Source organism: Camelus ferus, chromosome 24 (genome assembly GCF_009834535.1).
Source record: "Camelus ferus isolate YT-003-E chromosome 24, BCGSAC_Cfer_1.0, whole genome shotgun sequence".
In the NCBI taxonomy this organism is placed as follows: Eukaryota; Metazoa; Chordata; class Mammalia; order Artiodactyla; family Camelidae; genus Camelus; species Camelus ferus.
In genome coordinates this window covers 17,601,504-17,627,272 of record NC_045719.1, presented here as the reverse complement: position 1 = coordinate 17,627,272, position 25,769 = coordinate 17,601,504, and the positions used below count along the sequence as shown (strand labels likewise).

The window sequence follows — 25,769 nt, the reverse complement described above, 5'->3', positions numbered from 1 at the left end:
CCCATATTCACCTGGTCCACTGCTCTTGGTTCCCTTCCACATTTCCGTGCTTCCATCTGGGATCACATACCTCTTTCTGAAGAACTCCTTTTAGTATTTTGAGGGTCTGTCTGCTGATAATAAATTCAGTCTCAATTCATTTGTCTGGAGACGATTTTATTTCACCTTTATCTGGGGAAAATCTAAATGTAAAATACTGCTTTGGCATTATTTTTCTTCAACAGTTAAAAGATAAATCTCATTGTCTCCCGGATTCCATGATTTCAGTTGAGGACTTAGTTGCTAGTCTTCTTGTTCTTTCTTTGAAGGTAATATGTCTTTTTTATCCCAGGCTGCTTTTACATTTCCTTTTTGTCTTTGGTTTTCAGAAGTATTACTGGCATATACTTGTTTTTCTTTACATTTATCCTGCTTGGGGTTTACAGCACTTTAGTCTGTGACCTGGTATAGTTCATTGGTTTTGGAAAAGTCTCTGTTAGTATCTCCTGGAATGTTGCTTCTTCCATTATTTTTCTGGGATTCCAGTGGCACGTGTGTCAGACCTGCTCATTATGAATCATATATCTTTGGTGGATATTTCCTTTATTTTTCATCTTTTTCCTCTCCCTGTCTCATCTACCTTCTAGATCACGAAATCTCTCTTCAGCTGCGTCTAAGTCACTGTTAAATCCACCTACTTATGCTTGATATCATTGATTGTATCTCAGTTCTAGAATTTCTATTTGATCTTTTATATATACATAGATTCCAGTTCTCTGGTGAAACTCTCCATCCTGTCATTTCCTTTCTTGAGCTTATTAATCACTGATATCAAAGTCCATCAGATAATTACAGAATCTGGATCACATGTGGGTCTGTTTTTAGTGTCCTTTTCTTCTCTTGATCCTGCCTCTTCACATGCCTGGTATTTATTTAATTGAATGATGAACGTTTTATATACATACTTAAAACTACAAAGGATCTAGATGTCGTTACATGATTTTCTGGTTGTCCTTTAGTTTGTGGCAGGCAGCTAGATCAGGAACAGATCATCTTAATCCACTCAGGGGTTGAGCTGATTTGAGGCTTGGATTCATTCTTTATAAACTCAGTCTATTCTGGTCAGCTAACTTGAGGTTGGGTTTCAGTCTTTATAAAGCTGGCCTATTTTTAGTAAGCCATTTCTCCTAGGATACAGTCCTTCAGGGTTTCTGAGTGAAGAGAGAGGATATTTATAAGCATGAGATATTTCCAGGATCTCTCCACCTTTGTAAGCCCTTAACTCTCATTTTTATCTCCTCAGCACCATAAGACTATTTGTAGTTCTACTCAGCCTTTCAACTTCTCAGCCTGTGCTGCGTAAGAATCACCATTTTCTTTTTCTTTCCCTTTTTTTTTTTTTTTTTTTTTTTTTTTTGGAGAGGGAGGTATCAGAGACCAGACAGTAACATAAGCGGAATTAAATTTGAAATGGAACTGATCTTTATACATTTTTTGTCTTCAGGTCCCTTTCCAAAATACACATCAGAAACCTAGAACCAGGATGGAGAACTCATCAACAACAAATTTAATACTAGAAATCTGAAGGATAGAAAAGCAGAAAGAAAAGAAATGGCTGAGAAAGTGTTGGAGGAGGCAGTGGTGATCACTTCATGGGATACAAAGATGATTGAGAGCAGGATCCAATCCACTGAACAGCCCTCCTCTCCTGAAGGATCAGGAATTCAAAATCATTATCATAATCAGAAGGGAAGGTGGAGAAAGGTGAGAGGAGACCCATCACTGGGAGAGCGAGATGGAGGATGGTTACATCTGGCCAGACTCAGCAGAGCAGCCTCCATGGCATCTATCTGTGCCAGCCCCTGGAAGCTGGGAGGGTTTGGGAGACTGGGAGTGTCTGATCACTAGTGTGGGGTACAGAATGTGGCTCAGAGAACAGCTCAGAAGGGTGATGCAACTGCCTGAAACCAAGTTATCTCTTGCATCCCCACACTTACCTTTGCTAACGTATACAGTGTGGGGAACACACTAGGACACAAGGTCCCAGAACCACCTTCCCTCTGTTTACTGCCAGGGACCTCCACTGGCGGAGCAATATGCATATTTAAAGAGGGAGGCTGCAAAGGGGCAAGAAACAACCAATGAGTCAATGTGTCAAGAAAGAGCAGGACGAAGACAGGCTGAATCCAGGTCGTGGAGGGCCATGAATATCCAGTTAAGAGCATCCAGTTACTTAGGCCTTCGGTCACAGGATTCAAAGCAAAACTCTTTTAACCAAACCATCTTTCTTCTCTCCACTCAGCCCAACACAGTTCTCTCTGGGCACAATTCACCCAGGCCACAAAAGCTGGGGAGCTGGCAGCAGCAAGAGAAGCAGAAGGTAAGGAGAATTTAGAGCACAGGTCCTGCAAGGGGGCACACCATCGAATTCTTCCACTTAACACCGTGGCAAAGAAGACACTTAAAAAGACTACACTGGGTGGGATTATCTGGGAGGCAAGATGGCAGATAACGGGACACTTCAACTTGCCTGTTTTATTACTCATCAAATGCAGCCCTTGCTGGCTAGGAGGTCACAGCCCAGGCATATCAGAATGCCCCTCCCTGCCCCTTCTGGAACCCCCACTTTGTGGTCAGGCAAAGTGAAGCTCTTGATCCCAGCAACAGAGGACCTGTCTTCGCCACTAGCCTCAGTGCCTGCTTCTGGGTTCTCTCCTACCTCACCCCAGCCCTGGCTCCTCTCAGCGGAGCATTCTGAGGGTGCCCAAATTATTTCTCCCCAAACACTTTCACCCCTCAGTCATCACATATATCACACAAGATCCTTATTGCCAGTTTGACTGTTTCTCTAGATTATAAGTAACTGGCAGATGTGGACTCTCTAACACCTTCCGAGCATTTAGTCCATATGTGACACTCACAATACATTGGTTGCATGTCTCAATTTGCGTGACAGCCTTGGAACTTGACCCCAGGTCTGCTGATCACCAGGACTTGCTGTGGCTGGACCCAATCCCGGTTACAAAGGCCAGAATCTCAGCCTGGCTTCCCAGGCCCTCCATAAACTGGCCGCTATCATCTCACATTCCCCCGTCTCCAAGCCTCTAACCTACTCTCCCCTTTCCCACCCTGCTTTCCAGATTTGACTAAATCCTACCTCCTGCTGGAGGCCACCCTTGACTACTTCTGTCTGACTCCCACAGAGGAAGGGACGCAGTCAGGGAACCCCAATCCTGTGATAACAGGAGAAAGACCAGCAGCGACAGGACACCGCCCTTTGTCTGCGTGCACCAAGCACTGTGCTAAATGCTTTCCAGGTGTAATTCCCCTTAAGGCTTGCAACCATCCCTCTCAGGAAGGCACTGATAAGTCCCATTTGATAGATGCACAAACTGAAGCTCAGAGGGATTGCAAGCGTGTCTGTGGGATGCAAAGTCTGTGCTTTAAGCCATGATGCTACCCGAAACAGAAAGCCAGAGGGGCACTCACAGGGGCACCCGTGTACCTGGAGGGGCAGGAGTGGTGGCAGGTGGCAGTGCCCAGCAGCCACATCTGACACTTAACAGGCAGCAGTAAGGGCCGTGGAATGAATGAGTGAGTTCTCGCCAGAGCCGTGGGTCCAAGAAGATGAGGATGACCAACCAGGAGAAGGGGCGGGGTGGGGAGACGGAGGGAGGGCAAAGCCAGCGCAGGCGAGCATGAAGCCACAAGGAATGTGAGGAACTAAGGCCGGCAGGTTGCTGAAGCATAAAACATGAGACGGAAAATGGAAACGGACAAGACTGGACAGAGGGGACCCTGCCAGGTCACTGGAGGCGGAGAATGTCTCCTGAGAGCACCCAGGGCCTCCAGGTGTTGGTGATGAGCTGTAACAGAGAGGACCCCGAGGTTCCAGCTCTATGTGCCCCCCAGCAAGCCTTCCAACCCCCACCCCATGAAACCCGCCCCTCCTTTCAGCCCCACAAGCTCCAGGGCCATCCCCGGCGTCCATCCCCCAACCAGCAAGTGGGGCCCAGCTGGGACCCAGCAGTGAGGAAAACAGAGATGATTTACTGCCCTCTAAGACATTCCCCAAGGATGGCCTTCCTCCTGTCACCATCTCAAGAGGGAGCAGTGTGTCCCCTCGGCCATTCTCCTGGCCTCGTGCACCCCAGGGCTGCAGTGGAAGGTGGGCAGTCTTCCGGCCACCCACTGCTCCTTCCCTTTCCCCACCCCTGACCTCAGGATCCTGGCATCTGCTCACAACCTTCCCTCCACCACAATTTCTGCTCCCCATCTTGGAAGGCCCCCTCTCCCCCCACCTCAATGGCCTTGCACCTTATTCCCCAGCCAGAAAGAGGTGGAGGAGCCACACACACACACACGTGCTGGGGCCTGGTTACAGACCACACAAACTCACATCCAGAAAGGTGACAAATTCACATTCAAAAACTGCCAAGAGACAGTGTCCTAGAGGCAGGAGGCTCTGCTGCTAGGGATGGTCATGGGGACAGCAAGGCTCGGCTGTCTCCCTGGTATTCCTCCTGGATCTGCAGACACAGAGCATCACCTGCAGCTCTGAGCACTTCCTCGTGGCCCATGGGAAAATGGCAGAGTCAACACAGGAAACAGAACACCAGCTGCCCTCCTTGGTGGGGGGGAGACCGCCCTCCCCGCACATTGGCCTCTAGGTTCCCCGCTGTAGACAGCACCTCGCACAAAGGGCCGTCAGCCTGGGTACCACTCCTGGGCACCATGCAGACCCCGAAGGGCTGCCAGCTACTCCTCACCTCCTCATCCCCTGCACCTGGCCCAGGGACTGGCGGCAACTGATTTTAATACTAGCCACTAAATATAAAATAGATAAACTACAAGGTCCTACCGTATAGCACAGGGAACCATATTCAATATCTTGTAATAGCCTGTGATGAACAAGAACATGAAAAGGAATATAAATTTATGCATGTATGACTGAATCACTATGCTGTACACCAGAAATTAACACAACATTTTAAACCAACTATACTTCAATTTAAAAAAATAAAATAAAGTAAGCAAACTGAGGGGAAGCAACAGAAGTACAATATGTATTTAATGAAGATTAAGGAAGATTAGCAGCAGTTCCGTTCTCAGAAACCCCTGAGCCAGGAGAGAACAGACAGACAGATGACTCCACAGCCCCATCACCCAGGACCTGCGGAGGCTGCCCTGCGTCCTGAGAAGACCTGGACCCGCCACCTCCCCTGGCCTCTCCAGCTCCGCACACACACCCACAGAGGGGAGCACGGGACTCGGCAAAACCCACAACAGCAGGGGTGGGTTCCAGCCTCATCTGACAGATGACAGTCTCACCACTTCCCCAGACACCTGGAGAGCCACACACCACCCTCTGTCACCAAAAGGAACAATGACACAGATCCACACTACCAGAAATATTTCTGTGTTTTCAGGAAGAATGCCTGCGGGGATCTCCTTACGAAGCGATGCAGAAAATGCACGAGGAAGCCCAGAGAAAAGTGGACCCTGATCAACCTTCTAACACTCTAACATGCTACTTTGTTTTATTTATTCTCTCTCCCTGCATCTCTCCCACTAGAATATAAACTCCAAGAAGGTCAGGATCCATGCTTTTGACCACCGTTGTTTCTCCAATGCTTGGAACGAAGCCTGGAACCTAGCGGGCGCTCGAGAAAAATGTGGTGAGTGAAGGGGTAGCTGAGTGACACAGTGACTACCCGGGTTCGTGAGCAGTGTGCTCAGAGGACATCACACCGCTTCTCAACACACTGCCAGTCATCAACCCTAAAAATGTGAAGCCCACGCCCTGAAAGGGACGGTGTGCAGCGGGGCGGGGTGTGGGGTGGGTAGAGCAGCTGGACGATGGGTTCAAGCCTCAAACCACTGACTGGAAACTGTTGAAACACTAATGACACCTAAGGCCCTTCCATCAACAGATGACTGATCAACATGACCAAAATACACTGCGGAATGAATATGCGCAGGCGGCTCCAAGAGCTGCCCCTCTCCCCCATCAGATGGACTTTCAGCCCCAGTGACCCACGCAGTAGTCAGAGCAATCCCCTTCCTGCCTGCGGACGACTCAAATGTGGCAGAGCCCTCTGGAGGAGCTCCAATCCTCTCCCGCACGCTCGAGAAGGCAGAAGCCAGGCAGGGTCCCGGGCGCGTGGCGGGCAAAGCCTCTCCTCCCGCCTCGCAGATTCCTGCGCTTTGGCCAGCTGTGGCCACCAGAGGACCACCACCCAGGACGATGAGATCGGAACTGTTTAGACTTCGCAGAACTGCGTGCTTCAATTTAATGGAGCTGACACATTCTGCTTCGGGGACCAGGCAGAGGCTGAGGAGCTTCGGTGGAATGAAAGCTCTCCAAGAAACGGTGGGGGGAGAAAAGAGGCTTACAGACACCAGAGCCCGAGACACAAAGAACCTCCCCTCCCTCCCCGTAGCTCAGCCCAGGATTAGCTGCCGTCTCACCAGCGGCCCGGCGTGTGCAGCCGGCACAGAGCTGCCACTTCCGGGCCTGGCCAGTCCCCACATCGAGGGGCAGCAGGAGGAGACAGGGGACTGACGCACGAAATCAGGACACCCAAATCATGTTTCCAAAAGTCAGGGTGATGATAGAAACGACGGGGAGTTTGCCTGGCTGAGCAGCATGGGTGTTGGCCAGGGCAGCGCAGAGCAGGGGGGACCCCCCCCCCAGGAACTACCGAGGTGCACGTGTCAGCACCAACAGGCTCTGGGCTTCCATCTAAGTGCTCCCTCGCTGCTGATGCAAGGTAACTCTAATGTCACCAGTAAAGTTCAGGATCTCACGATGTTGCCAGAGGCCCCCAGCTCCACCTTAACCCCCGTCTCCCCTCTGCAGAAGCCCCCGCACTGTGCCTCTCTCATCTAGACGGGAACCGGGTGAAAATTTCTGCACACTGGGTGAACGAGGGAACCAAGAGGCTTGGGGTTAGGAAGACATGTAAGAGGGGAAAGGCTGTGGTCACAGAAGGCAGAATCTGGAATAGAGCTCTTGAGTGGCCAAGGAAGTGGGCAGAGACAAGGAAAAGCCCCGGAGGAAGGGGGAGAGAGAGAGGGGCCGACTTCTCAGGGAGGCAGCCAAGGGGCACTGTCCTAAACATTTTGGCACAAACCAAACGAGCCAATGAAACTCACCTAAATAAAGGGCAGTCAGTCTCCAACTTACAACTGGTGGCATTCAAAGTTCACTACGACTTGGCTGTCTGCAACTGTGAATGCATTTTTTTCATAGGAATAAAGTGACATCTATGGTCACCATCATGGCCATAAGCTCTTGGCAACAAGACCCATGCTTATTCTTCTTTGATTTCCAAGTGCACTGCGGAGAACCTGACACAGAGCAAGAACTCCCACCTGCGTAGGATAAGTGAGAGACTCCTGCATAGGCCAGGCATGATTTCACGTCAAACTTCCCTGTGTGTTCCTCGAGGAAGCACAGGCTGACTTCCTCAGTTTCTAAAGAGCCGCACAGAACTCCCCTCTTTAGGCCCTTGACCTAATTTGCGTAGTCTAATACCCTGGGGAAGGTAAGTATTCCCAGATAACCCAGCAGAATGCAAAAGGGGCGGAAAGGGGGATCTATGTGCATATTTCAGGCAGGCCCCCAGGCTGGGAGTTTCATCCAGCCAAGCACAAATGGGACAAGCAAGAAGCCCAGATGAAGGATGGGGTCCTCCACTGAGGGCCACTTTGAGACCTTGGTGGCCTTCTGGACAAGAGGTCAGATGCATTCAGAACCAACCGGACCTTTCCTGCTACAGCCTCCGAACTTAAATGTGTCACCCCCTCTCCCACGGCCCCCACGGCCCCCCTCACTTCAGATCTGTTCTCTGACTTGGCAGAGGAAGAGAACCACATCCATTCAGCCACGCCCCCTCCGTTACTGCTTTCTTCATCTACGCTCCATGATCAAAGTGCATTTCTCATGCGCTAACATTCTCCAGCGCTGCTTACCGCTTCATTGACCGATGGTATTTTGCCAACTGGTAGAATGTCTGGTGATTTGTGCTCCATGGGGTGGCTGTCCCTTTGTGAAGCTGTGGGAAGAGGCCGCAGAGTGAGTGCTGGGTGACGTCAGCGCCCAGGGTGACGTCAGAGGCTGCAGGGGGAACATCAAGGCTTCACCTCAAGGTCCATCCAGGCTGGGACCGCGAAGGCTTAAGAATAAAGAGCAGTCAAACACCTACAGACAATGAGGTCCTTTCTGTGGGCGGTGTTTTCCAAAGTAATTATACTCTGAAGGCCAAAGACTCGAATAACAAATTCTTCTGACAAAGGGTAATTTGCCTAATAAGTAAAAACCTCCTGACGGTCCTGCTAACCCTCGGTCAAAAAAGCCATCCTGCTTGCTTCCAGGCATTGATCCTAGCAAAACGAAAACCCATGTTCACACAAGACCTCTGCACAGACGTGCAGAGCGGAAAAGGGGGCATGAGGTAGGGGCCACGAGATCAGCCTCCAGGTCAAATGACTATTGCGGCTTTATTTGTAAGCACCAAAAACCAGGAACAACACAAACGCCCTTCAACACGTGAGTGGATAAATGGCACATCCATGCTACGGAATGCCGCCCAGCATTAAAAAGGAATGAAACTTCGATGCCCCTTAAGATGGATCTCAGGCGCATTATGCGAAGTGAATGAAGCCAGTCTGTAAAGGTTACATAGTAAATAATTATATTCATATGTATGGCATTCTGGGGAAAAAAAAAAAAGCAAAGCTATACGGAGAGAGAACAGATCCATGGTTGCCAGGGACTGGGGTGAGGGGATGTCTGACTACAAAGAGGTAGCCCTAGATGATTCTTTAGGTTGCTGGAACTGCTCCATATCCTGTGATAGTTACAAGAATCCAGGCATATTATGGTATGGAATCTACAAAAATATTGAATCACAGGATTGTATACCTGAAACTACATAATATTGTGAAGGCAATTATACATCAATTAAAAAAAATAACTATATGTATGTTAAAACTCACAGGATTGAACACCAAAAATAAAAGTGAATTTTACTGTATATAAATTTCTTTTTTAAAAGCTCTCAAATTCTTTGACACTTCTCCCACCCGACAGTGGTGTCTAATTCCCCTGCCCGTGAACATGGGCCAGGCTTGGTGACGCGCTTCTAAAGAGTACAGTGCAGCGAGAGTGATGGTTAGAAAAAATGGTATGGCACCCCACCCCCACACCCCAGCCCTTGCTCTTTGGAATCCTGCGTGGTCATGTAAGAAGTCTAGCTACCCAGAAGCCCCCATGCTAGAGAGACCTGCGGGAGAGACCACAGAGGCATAAAGAGAGATACCTGAGGAGCTCCCAGCTGTTCGCATCTTCCCAGCCCAACACCAGGCTTGTGACTGAAGAGCCTCGGAGATGGTCCTGGGCCCCGCCATCATCTGGCCGCAACCTCACAAGAGACTCTGAGCCAAAGCTCCTCAGAGTCACTCTGAGAGTCCTGGCCCAAGGAAACCATGAGCCACATGTAAAAAATGTTTTAAGCAACTATGCTTTACAGTGATTTGTTCACAGCCATGGATAACTAACACAGGCTCATTTTGGGAGCAACTGACGCTATGTGAAAGACACTTTTTCTATATTACCTTATCTATTTTTCATTCATTTCATCATTTATGGAGCACTTTTTGTATGCCAAGGACTGTCCATGGAATGAGGAGGGAAGTGTCAGAAGCACCAGAACATGAGGGCTGAGAAATGGGGCCAAAGCCAGGGAGTGGTTCCTGGTTTGGGCAGCCGGCTGCATGATGACATTCCTCACTGAAACAGGACAGACCTGCGGGAGGATAGCACGGTCCCATGTGGACACAGTGCACATTCAGCCCAAGAGGAGCTGTCCAGGGGCAGCTGGATGGCTGGCCTCAGACCAGAGAGTGCGCTGGGCCCCAAATGCCAACAAGGGGTTCATCAGAAAGCCATCAAAGCCACCCCAGAGAGGAAGTCGACTGCTAGGAGAAGGCCTGGACTTGGGACAGAGCCCTGAGGAAGGTGGACATTCAGAGGGCAGGAGGGAGCAGAGAGGTTGAGAGGGAACAAGGGAGGTGACTCTCTCACCATCAAACTTAGAACAGTGAGCATTCCTCAGAGGGGACGCTGGAACCGGTGAGCACTGCTAAGAGATTAACTACGATACAGACTGGAAAGTGTCTACGGAGGCGTGAAGGACAGGAGCCTCAGAGGAGCAGTGTCCCTGCACTGGAGGGAGGGAGCTGGACGGAGCAGCAGGGACAGTGAGTGGGGCAGCGGGGCTTAGACAAGGTCTAAGATGCTCAAAAGGGGAGGAGACATGAAGGTAGAAGAATGGGCCAGATCTGGGGGCCGGGGAGGAGGAGATTTCTGGATGAATGTGGATCAGCGCATCTGAAGGCTAAAGGGCAGATCCCAGAGGGAAGTATGGGTTGCAGGTCCAGTGGAAAGGCACCTGGCCCCGGGCCATGAGAAGGGATCCTCCCCCCTCCCCGGTCAGGAAGGGGGGCCGGCACATGGGCGCAGGGAGACAGGTGGGGCAGGAGCTGCTGTGTCTCTGCAGTGGCAGGTGGGGCAGGGGAGAGGGAGTCCTGGGAACCGGAGGCCACGGAAGCCAAGTGGCAGATCCCGGTGACATTCAAGAGTGGAACCCTTTTTTGGTTTTATTCATGACAGCCCCGCAAGGGGGACACTACTGTTTAAAGGTTTTAGGAGAGGGAATGTGGACGGCACAGGGTGGCCGAGCCAGGGCCCACCCCATCTCGTTGACCCTTGGTCTCACTTATTTTGGTCACTGTGCTGGCCCTAACAGAGTCTGCCACTGAGCAGACACCCCATAGAAGAGAGGGAGGAGGAAGAGCCCCTGGAAAGGATCACCTCTTAATCCCTGATGGCCTCACACCTCAGCTCACCAGACATCAGCAGTGACCAGGACCACAGGCTGCGGGCGACCTTGCCTGCTGGGCCGAAGCCAGGCCCATCCTCAGGCTTGTCCCCGACGGCTCTCCCTCCCCTCACACAATCGTCATAGGTGGCTTTGCAGTGACTACCTACCCCCCCTCTTTCTTCTCCCCATTTCTCCTTCCCACGGCTTTTCTCTACAGTCATTTCCTTCCCAAATTTCTGTTCTTCTCTCCTCTTCCCTTCCTTTTCCTTTATGTCTCCACTGCATGGAACAGAAGTAACTTCTGAATCACTTTTGTTGCTCACGGTTTGCACCAGCCCAGCCTGTGGCCTACAGCTGTGGGTCACCCTCTTCCGGGAGGCCAATCTCACTCGCCCAGAACCATCCGCACCTGATCCCCACCGCCTGTCCCCCACCACCTGTCCCATCCGCTCTCACCTGCATGGACCACCTTCCCCTTTCCTATCATCCACATACACCCCAGCCCGCTCTCTGCAGGAGGCCTTCTGTACTGTGCAGTCCACGTGGATTTCTCCCACTTCTGACATTTCTACAGCCCAGGCTGCCTATATCACCCTTAGACATGAGTCGCACACTGCTCTTGGAGGTTACTTCACTTTTTGTTACGTTTATGACTTATTTCCCCAACGAATCATGACAATAAGGCAGATACTTATCATGCCCTGGGATCGGAGGCATCGATAGAAGTAAAGCTTCCCACTTAGCCGAGCCTGCTGTCCAGCTTGCGCAAAAATAACCACCAAGTGGTTGCCTGTGATGTCTATGAACTCAGCTGAAATTACCCCGGTTGTGTTCACTCTACAAACTACCCTGGATGTCAATGTATGTTCCTCACACTCATCTCTGACAGACTGAGGCAGGGAGTCCTCATGGGAGACGGTTGGGGCTGAGGTCAGAAGATGTGTACCTGAGTTCCAGCCCTGCCACCTCCGAGGGCCTGTTCCCGCACATCAGTCATGAAACCAACAGTGATTTCAGTTTTTTCAACTTGGAGATGGGGCCTAAGTGCCCCATCTCTCCCTCCTTCAGGGCTGTTTGAGGATCAGCCAGGCAGACCTACGTCCCAGGGCCTTGTGAACTGCACAGACATGCCGTGGTTCAGTTACTGGAATATTCGGTGATGAATCACTGTCCACAAAAATGCATCCAGTTCTGGGAACAAAAAACCACTCATATTCTAGACTATTGTTCTGGATAGGGTGCCCAACAACTCTCTTTTCCCTGCCCCCAGACACATGGTGCTGTTGAACTTGAAGGAGGACCCCAGGAAGGCTGGACAGCCTCTCCCACCTCCAGGCACTGGTCACCCAGACACTAGTCACTCGGGAACTACCAGGTCCTGCAGAAGCCAGAGGCCTGGTGATTTATAGAAGCTGCAATCAGGAGCCAGCCTGAGCGCTCCTGCAGCCTGAGGCTATGATCTGATACAGCAAAGGGGTAATATATCTCTCTAAGGTGAGTGCCATCGCTTGAAATAAAATCTACCCTGAGCCTTGCATGTTGGCCAAGGGCTGGATCTCACTGGTGGAAAGAAGAGAGGCTGGACTCTGTGGGCACCACGCCAGTGTCCCAGGTCCGCCCTCCTCTCGGAATTTCCCACAACGCACTGCGGCCGTGGCCACCCCTGCCTCCCACACAAGCTCACAAAGCCCCTCGCCCCCTCCACACTCGGCAAGGGCAGGAAGAATAAACGAGGCTTGTGGAAGGCTCGGGAACAACCTGCAAAGCGGGGCCGGGGCAGTGCTTCCCCACCTTGTACCGCAGGCCTCCAGCTGGGCCCCGGGGAGCAGACCGCACTACCCTGACCCAGGAGGGCCCCGGGGCGTATGCCCGCCCCTCCAGACGTGACAGGGAATGACACTGACAGGCGGTGGGCCTTCTCTCGTCCACCTGTCTGAGGACCCAGCGTGGACCCAGTGTGGAAGAGGCCAGAAAACAAGGTTTTGTTACTCTGAAGAGCCGGATATACCTCACTCACCTGCAGTTTTGAGGGAAATTGTAACATGCAAATCATGTTTACAGATCAGGGATCCAACAGGAGTTTGAGGATATCGGTTCCTGAAGGCTGGAGTCCACCCTGTTGTTCCAATCATCACGTATATAAATACATATACTGCACTGTTTTCAATACATACCTTCAAAAATTCAAAACTTATTTGTTTGGCTTTCCTGTGTATCAGGCACTGTCCTAGGAACTCTGAACTGCAAGGGGGTTTAAAATGCACTTCCTGCTACTGAGGGTTTACAGGTGGTGGGGAGATGGTGACATGGAAGGAAATAAGAACCAGAGTGTCACGGGGTGGGGGGCTTGGAGCACAGCCTGCACAGGCCTGGGGGAGGGCCGGGAAAGGCCAGCAGAGGTGACCCTCAGACACGCCTCACCCCGGGCTGGAGGGCTGGAGGGGCAGTCCCGGTGGAGGGAAGAGCTGGAACAACCACGCAGGGCAGCCTCTTAGAGGAACTGCGAGCATATTAGCACAGCCAGAGCTCGGGAGGGGCACGGGGGGAAGGCCAGTGGGGAGGATGTGGAAGGGGCCCACGAGAGGCCAGGTCCCAGAGAGTCCTGGGTGTCCTTGGGACAGCTTGTGATTATATCCTTAAACAATGGGGAACCCCCAGAGAGAAGAAGGAGGAGGTTGGGGAAGTAGGTTTTGAGGGTGCATCAGAGCACAGTTACCAGGAGTCCAATTGAGAGCCCAGACGACTCAGGAATGAAAAGGAGGGGACTGGATGGGTGACAAGCAGTTCTGACGGTGTTTCTAATGAATGAGGTACAGACGGGGCCTGGTGAGCAGGACTGAAGGAAGTCACTCCTTCCGTTTTTGACATTTCTGATCTACGCCTCCAGATGTACAATTTTATGACTCATGTAGATTGTTATGAACTGAATGTGTCTCCCCGAAACTCGTATGTTGAGGCCCTAACCCCCAATGTGATGGTATTAAGAGGTGGAGCCTTTGGGAGGAAATAAAGTTCAAATGAGGTCATGAGGGTAGGACCCCCACGATGGGATTAGTGCCCTTATGAGAGAAGGCAGAGACACCAGAGTCCCCTCTCTCTGCCATGATAGGTCACAGCAAGGACGTGGCCATCTGCAAGCCAGACAGCAGGGCTTCACCCAGAACCAGCTCTGCCAGCACCTTCATCCTGGACATCCCAGCCCCCAGAGCTATGAGAAATAAATGTCTGTTTTTTAAGCCCCCCAGTCTGTGGCACTTTGTTACAGCAGCCTGAGCTACGTAAGGTATGAGCTATTTCAATAACAACCCAACAGTCTATCCATAATGAACCATAACATACTTAACACCTCCCTTATCGGTGGACATTGAGTTTTTCAGCTTTTCGTTACTAAGACAATCTTCAAATGTCTTTATGCATATAGCACTTTTATCATTTTTATTTACCTCCTCAAATGACTCTTGTAAGTAGGGTCACTGGGTCAAAAACAATCACTTTTATCATTTGTGTCTGTTGCCAAGTCTCTAGAAAGAGGTAGGTCTACACTACCCACAAAATACAGCACCTCTGTTTCCTCAAGGCATTAACAGCTAACGAGATGCAGCTTTGTCTTACTAATCTAATATTGTTACTTACATGCATGAAATGTAATAGTTCTAACTTTAGCACTGACTGTTCTAGTCATGATTTTGTCCCTCAAAACAGGGAGAGGCAATGAGAGACAAACACATAATTTATTCAGGGTTTTAACAATCTTCCCTGAGTACCGCCTGGTCGCATTCTCAGCATTCAAATGTCACTCTCGGCCATGACGCCAGCTGCCCGTGCGAGGAGGAGGTCGCACTGGAGCTGGGCTTCACATCTCGGCCCAGCTCTTCACCAGCCCCACAGGGCCTTAGGGACCATCTTCCCCACTATCGCCAATGCTTAAGATGGGGGAAATGGCTCCCACTGAAGATGAATTATTTACCCTTGTAGTCAGCAACTAAGCCTGAAGGAATTCACCTTAAGAAGTAATCCAATATGAGCACAAGACTGCTTCTTCTGCAAGTATATATATATAAAACAGCATTATCTGCAGTTTTAATTGGCAACTGCCTAGACATTCGATGGTTCACTCATTCACGCATTCATTTAATGAAGATGTATTAAGTACCAAGCACAGGACAGAAAGCACTGAAGAAGACAGAGCCCTTTCCCTCACAGAGCATGGGAGCAATGCTTACACGGGCCACGGGACATGGGACACGCACAGACTGGCTTACCCTGCTGTCATTAAAAATGACATGCTCCAAGAATACTGAATGACTTGGGAAAGTATTCAGATATAATGTTATATTTTAATGCGCATAGATATTAAAATTCTGGTAAGACACAAAAGAGTTAAGAGCAGCTCCCTCTGGGTGGTAAGAAAACTGATTTCTATTTCTTCAATGTGCTTTTCTGTAGTCTCCAGATTGGCACACGTGCTCATGCTGTGATGGGAACCGATGCTCTGTTTGTTGCTTAAGGGTAGACTCCTTGCCTCCTGGCCTTTCTCTCACTGAATCTGACTTTGTTAGTCATAACCCCTCCCCAGTAGCATCTCCCTGATTCCACACACAGTTTAAGTCCACAGTTAAACAGAACTGCAAGTGTGAAGATGCCTGAGGGTACCAGACATTTACATACCAATATACACGATTTGAGTAATAAAAACAATCCACATGACTCACCTCAAACGTGAAAAGAAAGCACCTTTTGACTTCTGCTACCACTGGGAAAAGTCGCTGGTTTGATACAAACTTCCTGCCACTGTCTCTTGGCACTACCTGCAGGTCACAGGTCATAGGTCACTTCACTTACCGAGCCCCAGGCTCATGGTTCTTCTGGCTTACTCATCCTATTTCCATCTTCTTGGGCACAGTCAACCAATGAACTGTCCAGACCCACCTCCATCCCCATCTGTGGGGGTATGAGGAACCACCTTTCCAGGAAGATCAGGGACAAATAAAGTTCAAAAATGGGGAAAAGGCCACCCTCAAAGGGAGGGAGGCAACTGCTCATTACCACACCTGAAGAAGAGGCTAGAATATGTTTGACCAGAGGCTTTGCAGAAGGGGCTTCTGCCTGGAGACAGCTTGGGTGAGGAGACCCCTCTACTTCCCTCCACCTCGAAACTGTGTGATCACTCATTCATTCAACAACTATTTACTTTATGCACACTATGTGCCAGACACTGTTCCTAGGCTTCAGGGATTACGTCAGTAAACCAAACAGACCATCAAACCAACCAAGCAACCCACCCTGCCCTCATGGAGCAGTGGGCTGGCCACCTGAGGGCTTTGCAGCTACCCTGAATGGCAGAAGGGCTGAGGGAGGTTTGGAGCAGAGGAGTGACGTGATCTTTTTAGCCAATCACACAGGCCTGGTTCCTAGGCTGTTCCTTCACTGAATGAACCCCACCCAGTCCTCTCTAACTTTTTTCTTTTTTCCTATTAATGGCCATGTTCCAAGGCAAGGAGGGAACCTCCACCCCATCCCATCAAGACTCACTGTAAACTGCACTATTGACAATAGCCAAGACATGGAAGCAACATTAATCTCCATCAACAGATGACTGGATAAGGAAGTTGTGGTACATTTATACAATGGAATACTACTCAGCCATAAAAATGGACGAAATAATGCCACTTAGAGAAACATGAATGGACCTAGAGATTATAATACTAAGGGAGGTGAGTCAGACAAAGACAAATACCATATGATATCACTGATATGTGGAATCTAAAGAAATGACACAAATAAACTTATTTACAAAACAGAAATGGACTCACAGACATAGAAAACAAACTTACGGCTACCAAAGAGGGGAAAGGAGCAGGATAGATAAAATGGGAGTTCTGGATTTGAGATGCTACCTACTATATATAAAATAGATAAACAATAAGGTCCTACTGTAGAGCACAGGGAACGATATTCAATATCTTGTAATAGCCTATAATGAAAAAGAATAAATATATATATATATGTGTATGTGTGTGTATAACTGAATCACCATGCTGTACATCAGAGACTAACACAACGTTGTAAATCAACTAAACTTCAATTTTTATAAAAAAAAAAAAGGACTTGCTGTAAACTACAGTGAGTCTTAGCACATGAACACACTGCAGTTTTAATTGGCAACTGCCTAGACATTCGATGGTTCACTCATTCACGCATTCATTTAATGAAGATGTATTAAGTACCAAGCACAAGACAGAAAGCACTGAAGAAGACAGAGCCCTTTCCCTCACAGAGCATGGGAGCAATGCTTACATGGGCCACGGGACATGGGACATGCACAGAAATAGAAACACCCCCTCGAGGCTATGGACGCAATGTGAAGTCGAGGAGGCACTGGGGATTGCGCTCTGAGCCCCTCACATTCCCTGCGACTTGGCATCCCAGCCTCCAGTCCTTGGTCAGCTGCTTCCCAGGGGATCCGGCCCCGGCACCCCTCCAGCTGCGTGCAGCCTGCGTGATGAAATCAGAGGACCAGACAGAAGTCCCCTCACGATGGTCATAAGTGTTGAAAGCTAGGTTTCCAGGGTGTTGCACACTTAATATTAAATTTTGTTTTCACTTAATAAAACTACAGGTAGGAGTGGGGAGGAAGTATCCTTTAAATCCATTGTCGCAACCCCAGTATGACTACACACTCATGCTTTCGTGAGTTGTGAGGAATGTCACCATCAACTCTGGCTTAATCATCGTAACGAGGGGCAGGCTGGAACGGGTGGCCTCAAATCACAGACAAAATAAAACTTGCACTAAAGTGGTATAAAATGTCACTGGTATAAACATCTTTAGTCAATATTGTGGCCAGTGTTAGGCAGCCTGGTGAATGGCTGCAGGGCTGTGTGTTGAGCCAGATCGAGCCTCCTGCCCGCTGTCCCCACTGAGGACCCACGGCTCCATCTCCAATCTGTGCTGAGCGTGGCCGTCGGTGCCTGGCCACTCAGGAGTGTTTGCTTATCAGCGCATCTGCTGTGAACCCCAAGCCACTCTTGGGATCTGATGAACCAGTCAGAAGATGCATCAGTTACCTTCTATTCTGAGAACTGTGGCTTGTCCTGGGCTTAGCTCTGGCTAAGACCCTGGCATTTCACTCCCTGCTGTGATACCAGTTCGAGTAGCCTTATCAAGAACAAAAAAAGTCTTCTGGGTTTTCCTCTTTCCAAGAATGCTAAAAAGATTTGATGAGGTGACCCACAAACAAATTTTCCTGTGTCCCTCTGGCCAAACCTGGGAATATATCGAATTGCAAGTTCTGCAACATGTTCCCTTTTTTTTAACATCTTCAACGATTGTGAGATTTTTTTTTCTAACACTAAGTTCTAAACATTTTCCCTTAGAGTCCAACATTTTGATTTCTAGGTTCCACATGTAAATGAGGAAGAAAAGGTAAGTTTCCAAGTTGTAAAGAGATACAATGCAGATTCTGTTCATCACTACATGGGTCTAAAAATAGATAAACTTCTGGGTATGTAGATAATTTTGCTGATACGCTGGTAACAATTTTTTTTAATGAGCTATCTTCCCCCTCCCCAGTAGCTAATCCACAAATGGGTTAATCTGCCCATAGAAATCAGAAGTTCCCTGTAATGCTAAGAGTGCCAAAGCATACAATCAACTTACATGTTCATATGCATTACAACATCACTGCGCTTACTGCATTCCAAGATGCTCTCTTAAGGTGTAATGAAGATGCAGGCAGAGCTGGCTCACTGGGAATGGGGCTAGACCCTGGTGTTGGCCATGCAGCCTCCAAGAGCCATTAGGAAACCGAGAACTTTTGTATTGATATCATTCATGACAGCCTTAGCACTGTCTCAGTTTAATGACAAAGAGTTAGGTGCATCTACTGAAGTTCCATGTATAACATCTCTACCCTAACACTTCTTTACTAAACGAACAGTTTCTGTAACAGATTGCCGACTTCGTCATCGGAAATGACTGAGCCTAGAAAGACAGGCTGAACATTAAAAGACTGATGTCCTACGTTTGTTTCTCAAAGATCCTTGGAGAGCAGGTCTGCCAGGGTGGGAAGGAAAGTATCATTGGAGGCGCTACAAAAAATTTGCTAATGACTGGCCATTTCAGCCTTAGTGAACACACTCACGACACCAGTCACACTTATGAAAGGACTCTGGTCCCAAAGGGAACATTAGAACTCATAACCTAATTTTTTTCAGCTCCTTCATTAAAAAAAAAAAGTTCAACATAGGCAGAAGTATAGAAAACAGTATAAAGACTCCCCATATATCCATAAATCCAGCTTTAACTCATGGTCTGTCTTGTTCCATCTACACACTCACCACCTACTTGCCCCTCATCCAAGATTATTTTGAAACAAATTCCAAACAGTGTATATTTTCATCTGTGAAAATCTCAGTGTGAATCTCTGAAAGATACGAACTTTTCTTTAAGCATAACCATAATACTACTATCATACTTGAATAATCTTACTGTTAAATATCTTTACTAATTTCATTGTTTTATTTTTTCTTAATTTAACTTTAATAATTTTGAAAAAGTCCCTATTCAAGTGTGCCCAATGATCTCAAATATTTATTTACAATGTGTTTGAATCAGTATTCAGCTAGAGCAACCCATTGCCCTTAGTTTATATATTTCTTAAATCTCTTTTAACCTTACATTTCCTTCCACCTTTTTTTTCCTTTGCAATTTATTTGTGGGAGGAACTATAATTTCCCACAATCTGGATTTTGCTGATCACACATCCCTGTGGTGAGGCTTAACATTCACTGTAACCTAACTTCCCCCTTTCTTTCTCACTTGGTTCAGAACTAGGCACACAAACACATCCCAATAACTCAAACAACAAAACAAAACCAAAAGCAGCCTGATTGTCTCTGTAAAGGAGCAGATGCTGACAAACCCAAGACTGGAAATGCCCCACAGATGTGGAACAAGCTACGTTGATTAGAAAGCCAGGTTTAAATCAGGGCCGTTCCTGAGCTGGCCACAGGCAACAGGGCATCACCTGCAGGTGACACAGTGTGGACGTTGCCAGGAGTGGTGACTGTCTTCCCTCTGAGGACAGAAAGGTGTCCAAGTGTTCAGCAGTTTCACCTTTAGAGAGAAGAAAACCACAGAGGGGGGAGGAGGCTGGGGGAGGGGTGCTCCCGAGTTGGCCTCAGCATGTTGATCAGTTTTAAATCTGCCACCATTAAAAACTAACATTTCAGAGTCCAGAGAAGGAGGGCAAAGGCGGTCCTGTTGTTTTCCAGAGGGACGCAGGTTGGCCTCTGAGGACAAGAGGCGCAGACTCCCAGCACAGCCGTTTAAGTCACGGCCTGTGACAGGCAGCCGCGTGTAACGGCCATGCAGTCAGCCCCTCCCCTGGCACAGAAAGCATGTGCTCTGTTGGTTTTCTAATAATGGGACACAGTTGGCTACAGGCTTTGGAGTAAAAAAAGACCTGACCTTAAATCCTAGCTCCTTCACTTAAAAGCAGTGTGACCTTAGATAACCTGCCTAACCTCTCTGTGCCGCAGTCTCCTCATCTGTTAACTGGGGATACCATTGTCTGCTGGAATTGTTATGAGGGTAAATAAAGTTATCCCCCCAAGGCCCTAGTACAGTGCCCAGTGCAAGCTCATTATATGTTAGCCCTTTGCCCTCAAAGATTTTTACCAGGCCGTCCCAACCCAGACCCTTGCAGGGAGCCATGACAACACCTGCTGGACGTCTGGCTGGGTTACCCATGTGGTCTGTGGCCATGCATGAAGCAAAGCCAACTGACCCATAAAGGGTTCAGTCCCATGATCCTGATCTCAATAGCGCAGCTCCAACCAACTGAGCTAATTACGGTAGAGTCGGATTCAACTCAGCCTGCATGGAGATGCTCTTAGCTGTTCATACAACATTCTTGAACAGTTTTGTCCTAAGAGGCTGTGTGACACAACACACTTGCCAACTTTACTAATGATCTCATCTTTAAAAAATCTTAATGTAATGTAGCAAACAGATGTGTCCCCTAAGAGGATTAAGGTGGAAATTCATTAGAGCAATAATACCAGTGGATTTGTGTTCTAAAACTAACGCCCATCAATCAACTTCGTGCACTCCGTCTTAGCACTACTCAGCTTCCAGGAGAACCCTGGAGAACTGGGCAGCCAGGTCTTCACCCTCAAGGAAGTTATCTGTGAACAGAGGAGACAGTGAGAAGCCCCCAAGGCCCGTACTCAGAGTCTGACCTAAAGGACCTCGAATCCACGCTGCTCAGACTGCAGCGTGCACAGGAATCACCAAGGCATCTTGAGAAAATGCACATTCTGATTCAGCAGGTCTGGGGAGGCCTGAGAGCGCATTTCTAATGAAAGTCCAGGTGATGCCCTGCCCACACTTGGAAGACCAAGGTTCTAATCCTCATGACAATCGGCTGCTTCACAGGGGTGATGGCCTAGGCAGCAAGGGAACCACACAGACAGGGCTAATGGGAGAGGAATGAACAGGGCACAGCCAAGGCCAAGCCAATGAGAGGATGGAACTCTGGAACGCGGGTGGGCTGCCTGGAAGGAGGACACTCAAGACACAAAAGCAGAGTCGTGAAGAGCTCAGACAGGGGCCAAATGCCAACTCTGGAACTTCCCACTCACGTGGCCAGCTGGCTGTTTTCTGCTCCGGGCCTCTTCTGCCGTGAGACGCAAGGGTACAAGTGCCTGACCCACGGGTGGTCGTGGGCTTGGCGAGACAACGCGTGTCCAGGACGGTGCTTGGCCCAGGCAAGTGGCTAGGACCTGGTAGCTAGTATTCCTCCACTCTCTAGTCCGCAGCAACCATGGAAACATTTCCTGAATTAAATTACTAGGTCATAATTGCCATTTTGACACGCAAGCTCCTTACCACTTTTTTTGTAAAAAGATTCTACAATTCCAGTGTTGTCTATAAAAAAAAAAAAAAGAATCCTTACCTCCTTAGCTTTTAGCATCCATCAATCCAAATACATTTAAGCTTTGAAAGGTCTATGGTTCTATTAATTCTACTGCAGTTTTTTCTAAAGTAAAAGTTCTATAATTACGATTATTTTTCTTCTGAAAACACTAAACCAGAAAAGAACATCTGTTTACGTAGCACTTGAAAACAAAAGGCCTCACTGAGTCCAGAAAAACACCATATAAACACCAAAATGAACATCTCCACAGTGAGAATACACACTTGTTTTGGCCTTTTTGTTATCAGTCTAATCATGTATTTAATCATCCTCTTGGGGTTCCTATAAAAGTTGTGTTTTTCTTTTTCAGTCTCGCAGTTTGGAAAAAAAAAAGGTAAAGCATAATAAGCGCAATACGTTGTTTTTGTCCAAGACGATGGTTTCAATGAACACCTTACTTCTGACGGAATCAGCAGACATGAGATAAACTAACACATGTATCATTAGGTTAAGTAAGAAAAGATGCACGGACTCAAGTTTGGGCTGGGAAGGACCTGAGAGGTTAACCAGTTCAAAGTTTCCCGATACAGGAGACCCCCTAGGGGAGCTTTACAAATTAGGACCCTCTGCAGGGGTCGTCCCCGGGCTGGTCACACAGGTGCGTCCACTTAGAGAAAGTTCATCCAGCTACTCAGGCTCTGCAGGCTTTTCTGTGTGTTCTATCTAATTCAAGCAAGGACGGCTGAGACTGTCAGCCTGCATCAAAGTCATGCTTCTCCCCTCTTTCCACCACCCAGGATGCCCCCTGCCTCAGGCACTCCTCCTCTGCCAGGCCGGGCCACATAAGACCTGGAAGCCATACCCACAGCAGTGGCCTGGGGTAGCAGCATGCCCACCCCCTCCCTGTTAGCTAAGTCACAGCAGGGTTGGTAACTATTTGTTTCCACCTCTGACTGTGAACTCTACCAGGCCAGGAATTCTGTTTCAAGGCTCTTACTCATGCTGGTAACATTCACCTGCCCCAGGCCAAAAAGTACCTGGCATAGGAAAGTGATTTGGTGAACTCTCCAAGTTAATGGAACGGAAGCCAGAGGAGGTGCGGCTTCTGCCCACAGCCACACAGCTGGACCAGGGAGCAGAACAGCAATGGAGGCTCGAGTCACAGAGACCTGGTTTGAATCTCGGCTCCCTACGACTAGCAGAGAAACTAAGTTATGTAATCGCTGTCTGCCTCAGTTTCCTCATCTGTAAAATAGGGATAGTAAAAGTCTGCACTTTGCAGAGGTGTTTAAAGTTACATTAAGTGAGAGCCTGCACTGACACCCCTGGGAGAGCACACACCTACATACCAAGTGCTCAAAACTCATTAGCTCTTTCTATCACAGATGGATCATCCAATCCAGCAGATTCCTTGCTGGAAATTAACCAGCATTTTAAAAATCTAAATGAGCACCTAGGCACATGAATCCCTGAATTCTGCTTTATAGAACCCTGGTTCATGGAATCAGCCACTCAGTCAGCTCGAGACGTGAAAAGTAATGCCAAACGTCTAATTATACTGTAGGAGTCTTCAGGCAAAAGACTCTGAGACTGAGGCTGGCTGGCCCCCAAGACAAGGGATCAAGGGTCTCTGTGGGACATCTTTTGGTTCTGTTTCTTACACAAGGGCCATCTCAGAAAGTTCTGTGAGCCAGTGCAACTGCTGTGTTGTGGCTTTGGCGGGGGGGGGGGGGGTTGCAATATTGGAGCGTCAGGATTGCCTACCAGTCCAGGAACACTGGACCAAGCCTATGGGGCTATTCCACGGAAACATAAAAATGTACTTCAGCTTCCAGTTTGAAAGTTCAGCCCGCGTATATAGAGTTTGAAATCCAAGGAAACCACTTCAAGGTCACAGGGCCACAATTATGGGTCTTCTGTGGTTTCAACAAAAGATCACTATAATCAGAGACCATAATGAATGAAATAACCATGATGCTGAAGAAGCCCTTCGAAAACTTTTAACTGAATCCACTAACTGAGAAGAATCAAATAACTCACAAAAATGATCATGATAAGCTGAATCCACAATACATCATTCTGTTTCCCCCCTACCTCCCAATTCAACCTACTTTTATGGCCAGAGAGGTTCCCAGGAGCAGTGACTGTCTCCATCCTGCACCAACACGAAGAGCAGGAGACAGAACTGCCTCATTCCTCATTCCTGAAAACGGGTTACTCATTAAGTAGTGGGGGGGGGGGGAAGCACCTACTACTAATAGACACCACTGCCAAAGTTCACCGGTTTCCACATCAAACTCCCTCTCTACTTCCAAGGCAGGTTAACGTCATACAGAAATCTAAAGAATTTTTTTAAATCAATTGTGTTCTTTTGGGCATCAAGGGTTATCTCTTCCAAATATTTATCAATGTTGATCCTCAAAGAATAAATCTACAAGCTTTGCTAAGCAAAAAGCTGTACCGGGGAAGGAATTCCTCAAGGTGCAGTCACTTTAAGAGAGGGTAAGGGTTCTCCTGGGTAACTAAAGGGTTAGCTTTCAATGCCCAGCCCTTTGGTACACACACTTTGCAAGAGGCCTGTCCTGCAAAGGGTTAAAAAAAAAGAAGAAAAAGAAGAAGAAAGAAAAAACTCTATCGGGTGGACTGAGAAGCCATTCTTCCCAGGGGACACACATTTCGGGCTTCGAGGCTCAGGCTTTGTGCGCGCGCCGCCCCTCCGCGCCCCCGCCCCTCCTCCCACAGCGACTGCTCCTCCGAGGTTCCCAAGGCCACCTGCTTCTTCTAAGAAAAGGGGCTGCTCCCGAGCACTATCGCAGCGCGCGGGCGGCGTCCCCCGCGGTGCCCCCTGAGGAGGAGGGAGAGATGTCCCCGGGAAGCGTGCTTTGTCGCAAGGGTGGCGCGGCCGCCCCCAGCGGCCCCCGAGGCCTAAGAGGTTTTGTCCCGGGCGTCAATGAGGGCTCTCCTCCAAGGGACCTGAGCCCCCCTGGGCCCGGGTTCTTTCCGCGCGCCGCTCCGCGCCGGTCCGGGTGCGGGGATCGACTGCCGGCGTCCGAGCCCCACCCCGCCCACCCCGCAGAGCTAACGGCGCCGCGCGGGGAACCTTCTCCATCCCGCCTCCGGCCGGCGCGGCACCTGTTCGGCCCCGCCCGCCCTCTCTCTGGGCCGGAACGCGGGACTGTCCTCCTCGCCGACCTGGAAACTCCCACCTCAGCCGGCGGGTGCCTCAACCCCTCTGCCTAACGGGAAGAGGGGAGGTCTGCCCTTGGGCGCTTGTCCCCTGGCCGCGCCCAGCCCCGCTTGTCCGCGGCGCCCCTACTCCGGCGTGCCCCGCAGCAGGGGCTGCGTCCAGGGGGCCCAGCCCGCCCCCGCTGGGCTGTACCTTGTGAGGCGCCCGCAGCAGCCGGTGGACCCCGGCCAGCTGGGTGCCGAGCGCGAGGTCCTCGCGGAACGTGAACAGCGGCGGCCGGCTGGGCTCGGGGAAGTTGGTGCTGTTGAAAGGGTCCGTGTCGTCCAAGAACTGCACCCGGCAAGCCAGCGTGGCCATGATGCATGCCTGCCCCCGGGGGCGCAGGCCCCTGGATTCGCGGGGCCGCGGGCTGGGACGCCGGGGTCACCCGCGAGAAGGGGAGGCCGCGGCCGCCGCTCGCTGGCTCGCGGGCTCGCAGGCTCCGGGGCGCCCGGCTGCAGCCCGGGCTCCGGCCGCGGGGGGCGGGGCGGGGGCGGGGCCGACGGGCCCCCTCCTTCCCCTCCGTCTCCGGCTCCTCCCCTCCTCCGTCCCCCTTGCGCCCGCCTGGCTGCCGCGACCCACGCGACCCGCCGCCAGCAACTGGAAAGGGTGAACGGCTCGCGCAGCATCCGCAGCCCTGCGCCAAGCCCGCTGGCGGCGGCGGCGGCGGCGGCGGGGTGGAGACCCCCCCGCACCCCCTGCGGGCCGACCCAGGAGGCTCTGACGTCTCCCGGGGCGCCGGCTGCACGTGCGC

The 25,769-nt window shown here is 49.8% G+C and overlaps 1 protein-coding gene across 13 annotated transcripts in view; it reads right to left on the bottom strand.

The window, feature by feature from the left end:
* The window catches only part of FHOD3 (formin homology 2 domain containing 3), a 411,926-nt gene extending 386,432 nt beyond the window's left edge, over positions 1 to 25,494 (bottom strand). For 11 of the 13 annotated variants that reach the window (XM_032467258.1, XM_032467261.1, XM_032467259.1 and 8 more), the window contains exon 1: positions 25,169 to 25,333. In XM_032467258.1, coding sequence (XP_032323149.1) covers positions 25,169 to 25,333 — 165 coding nt within the window. Of the gene's footprint in view, positions 1 to 25,168 lie in introns of all 13 variants that reach the window. The other 2 variants (XM_032467256.1, XM_032467268.1) reach the window with 2 other exon arrangements.
* Between the last annotated feature and the right edge of the window lie 275 nt (positions 25,495 to 25,769).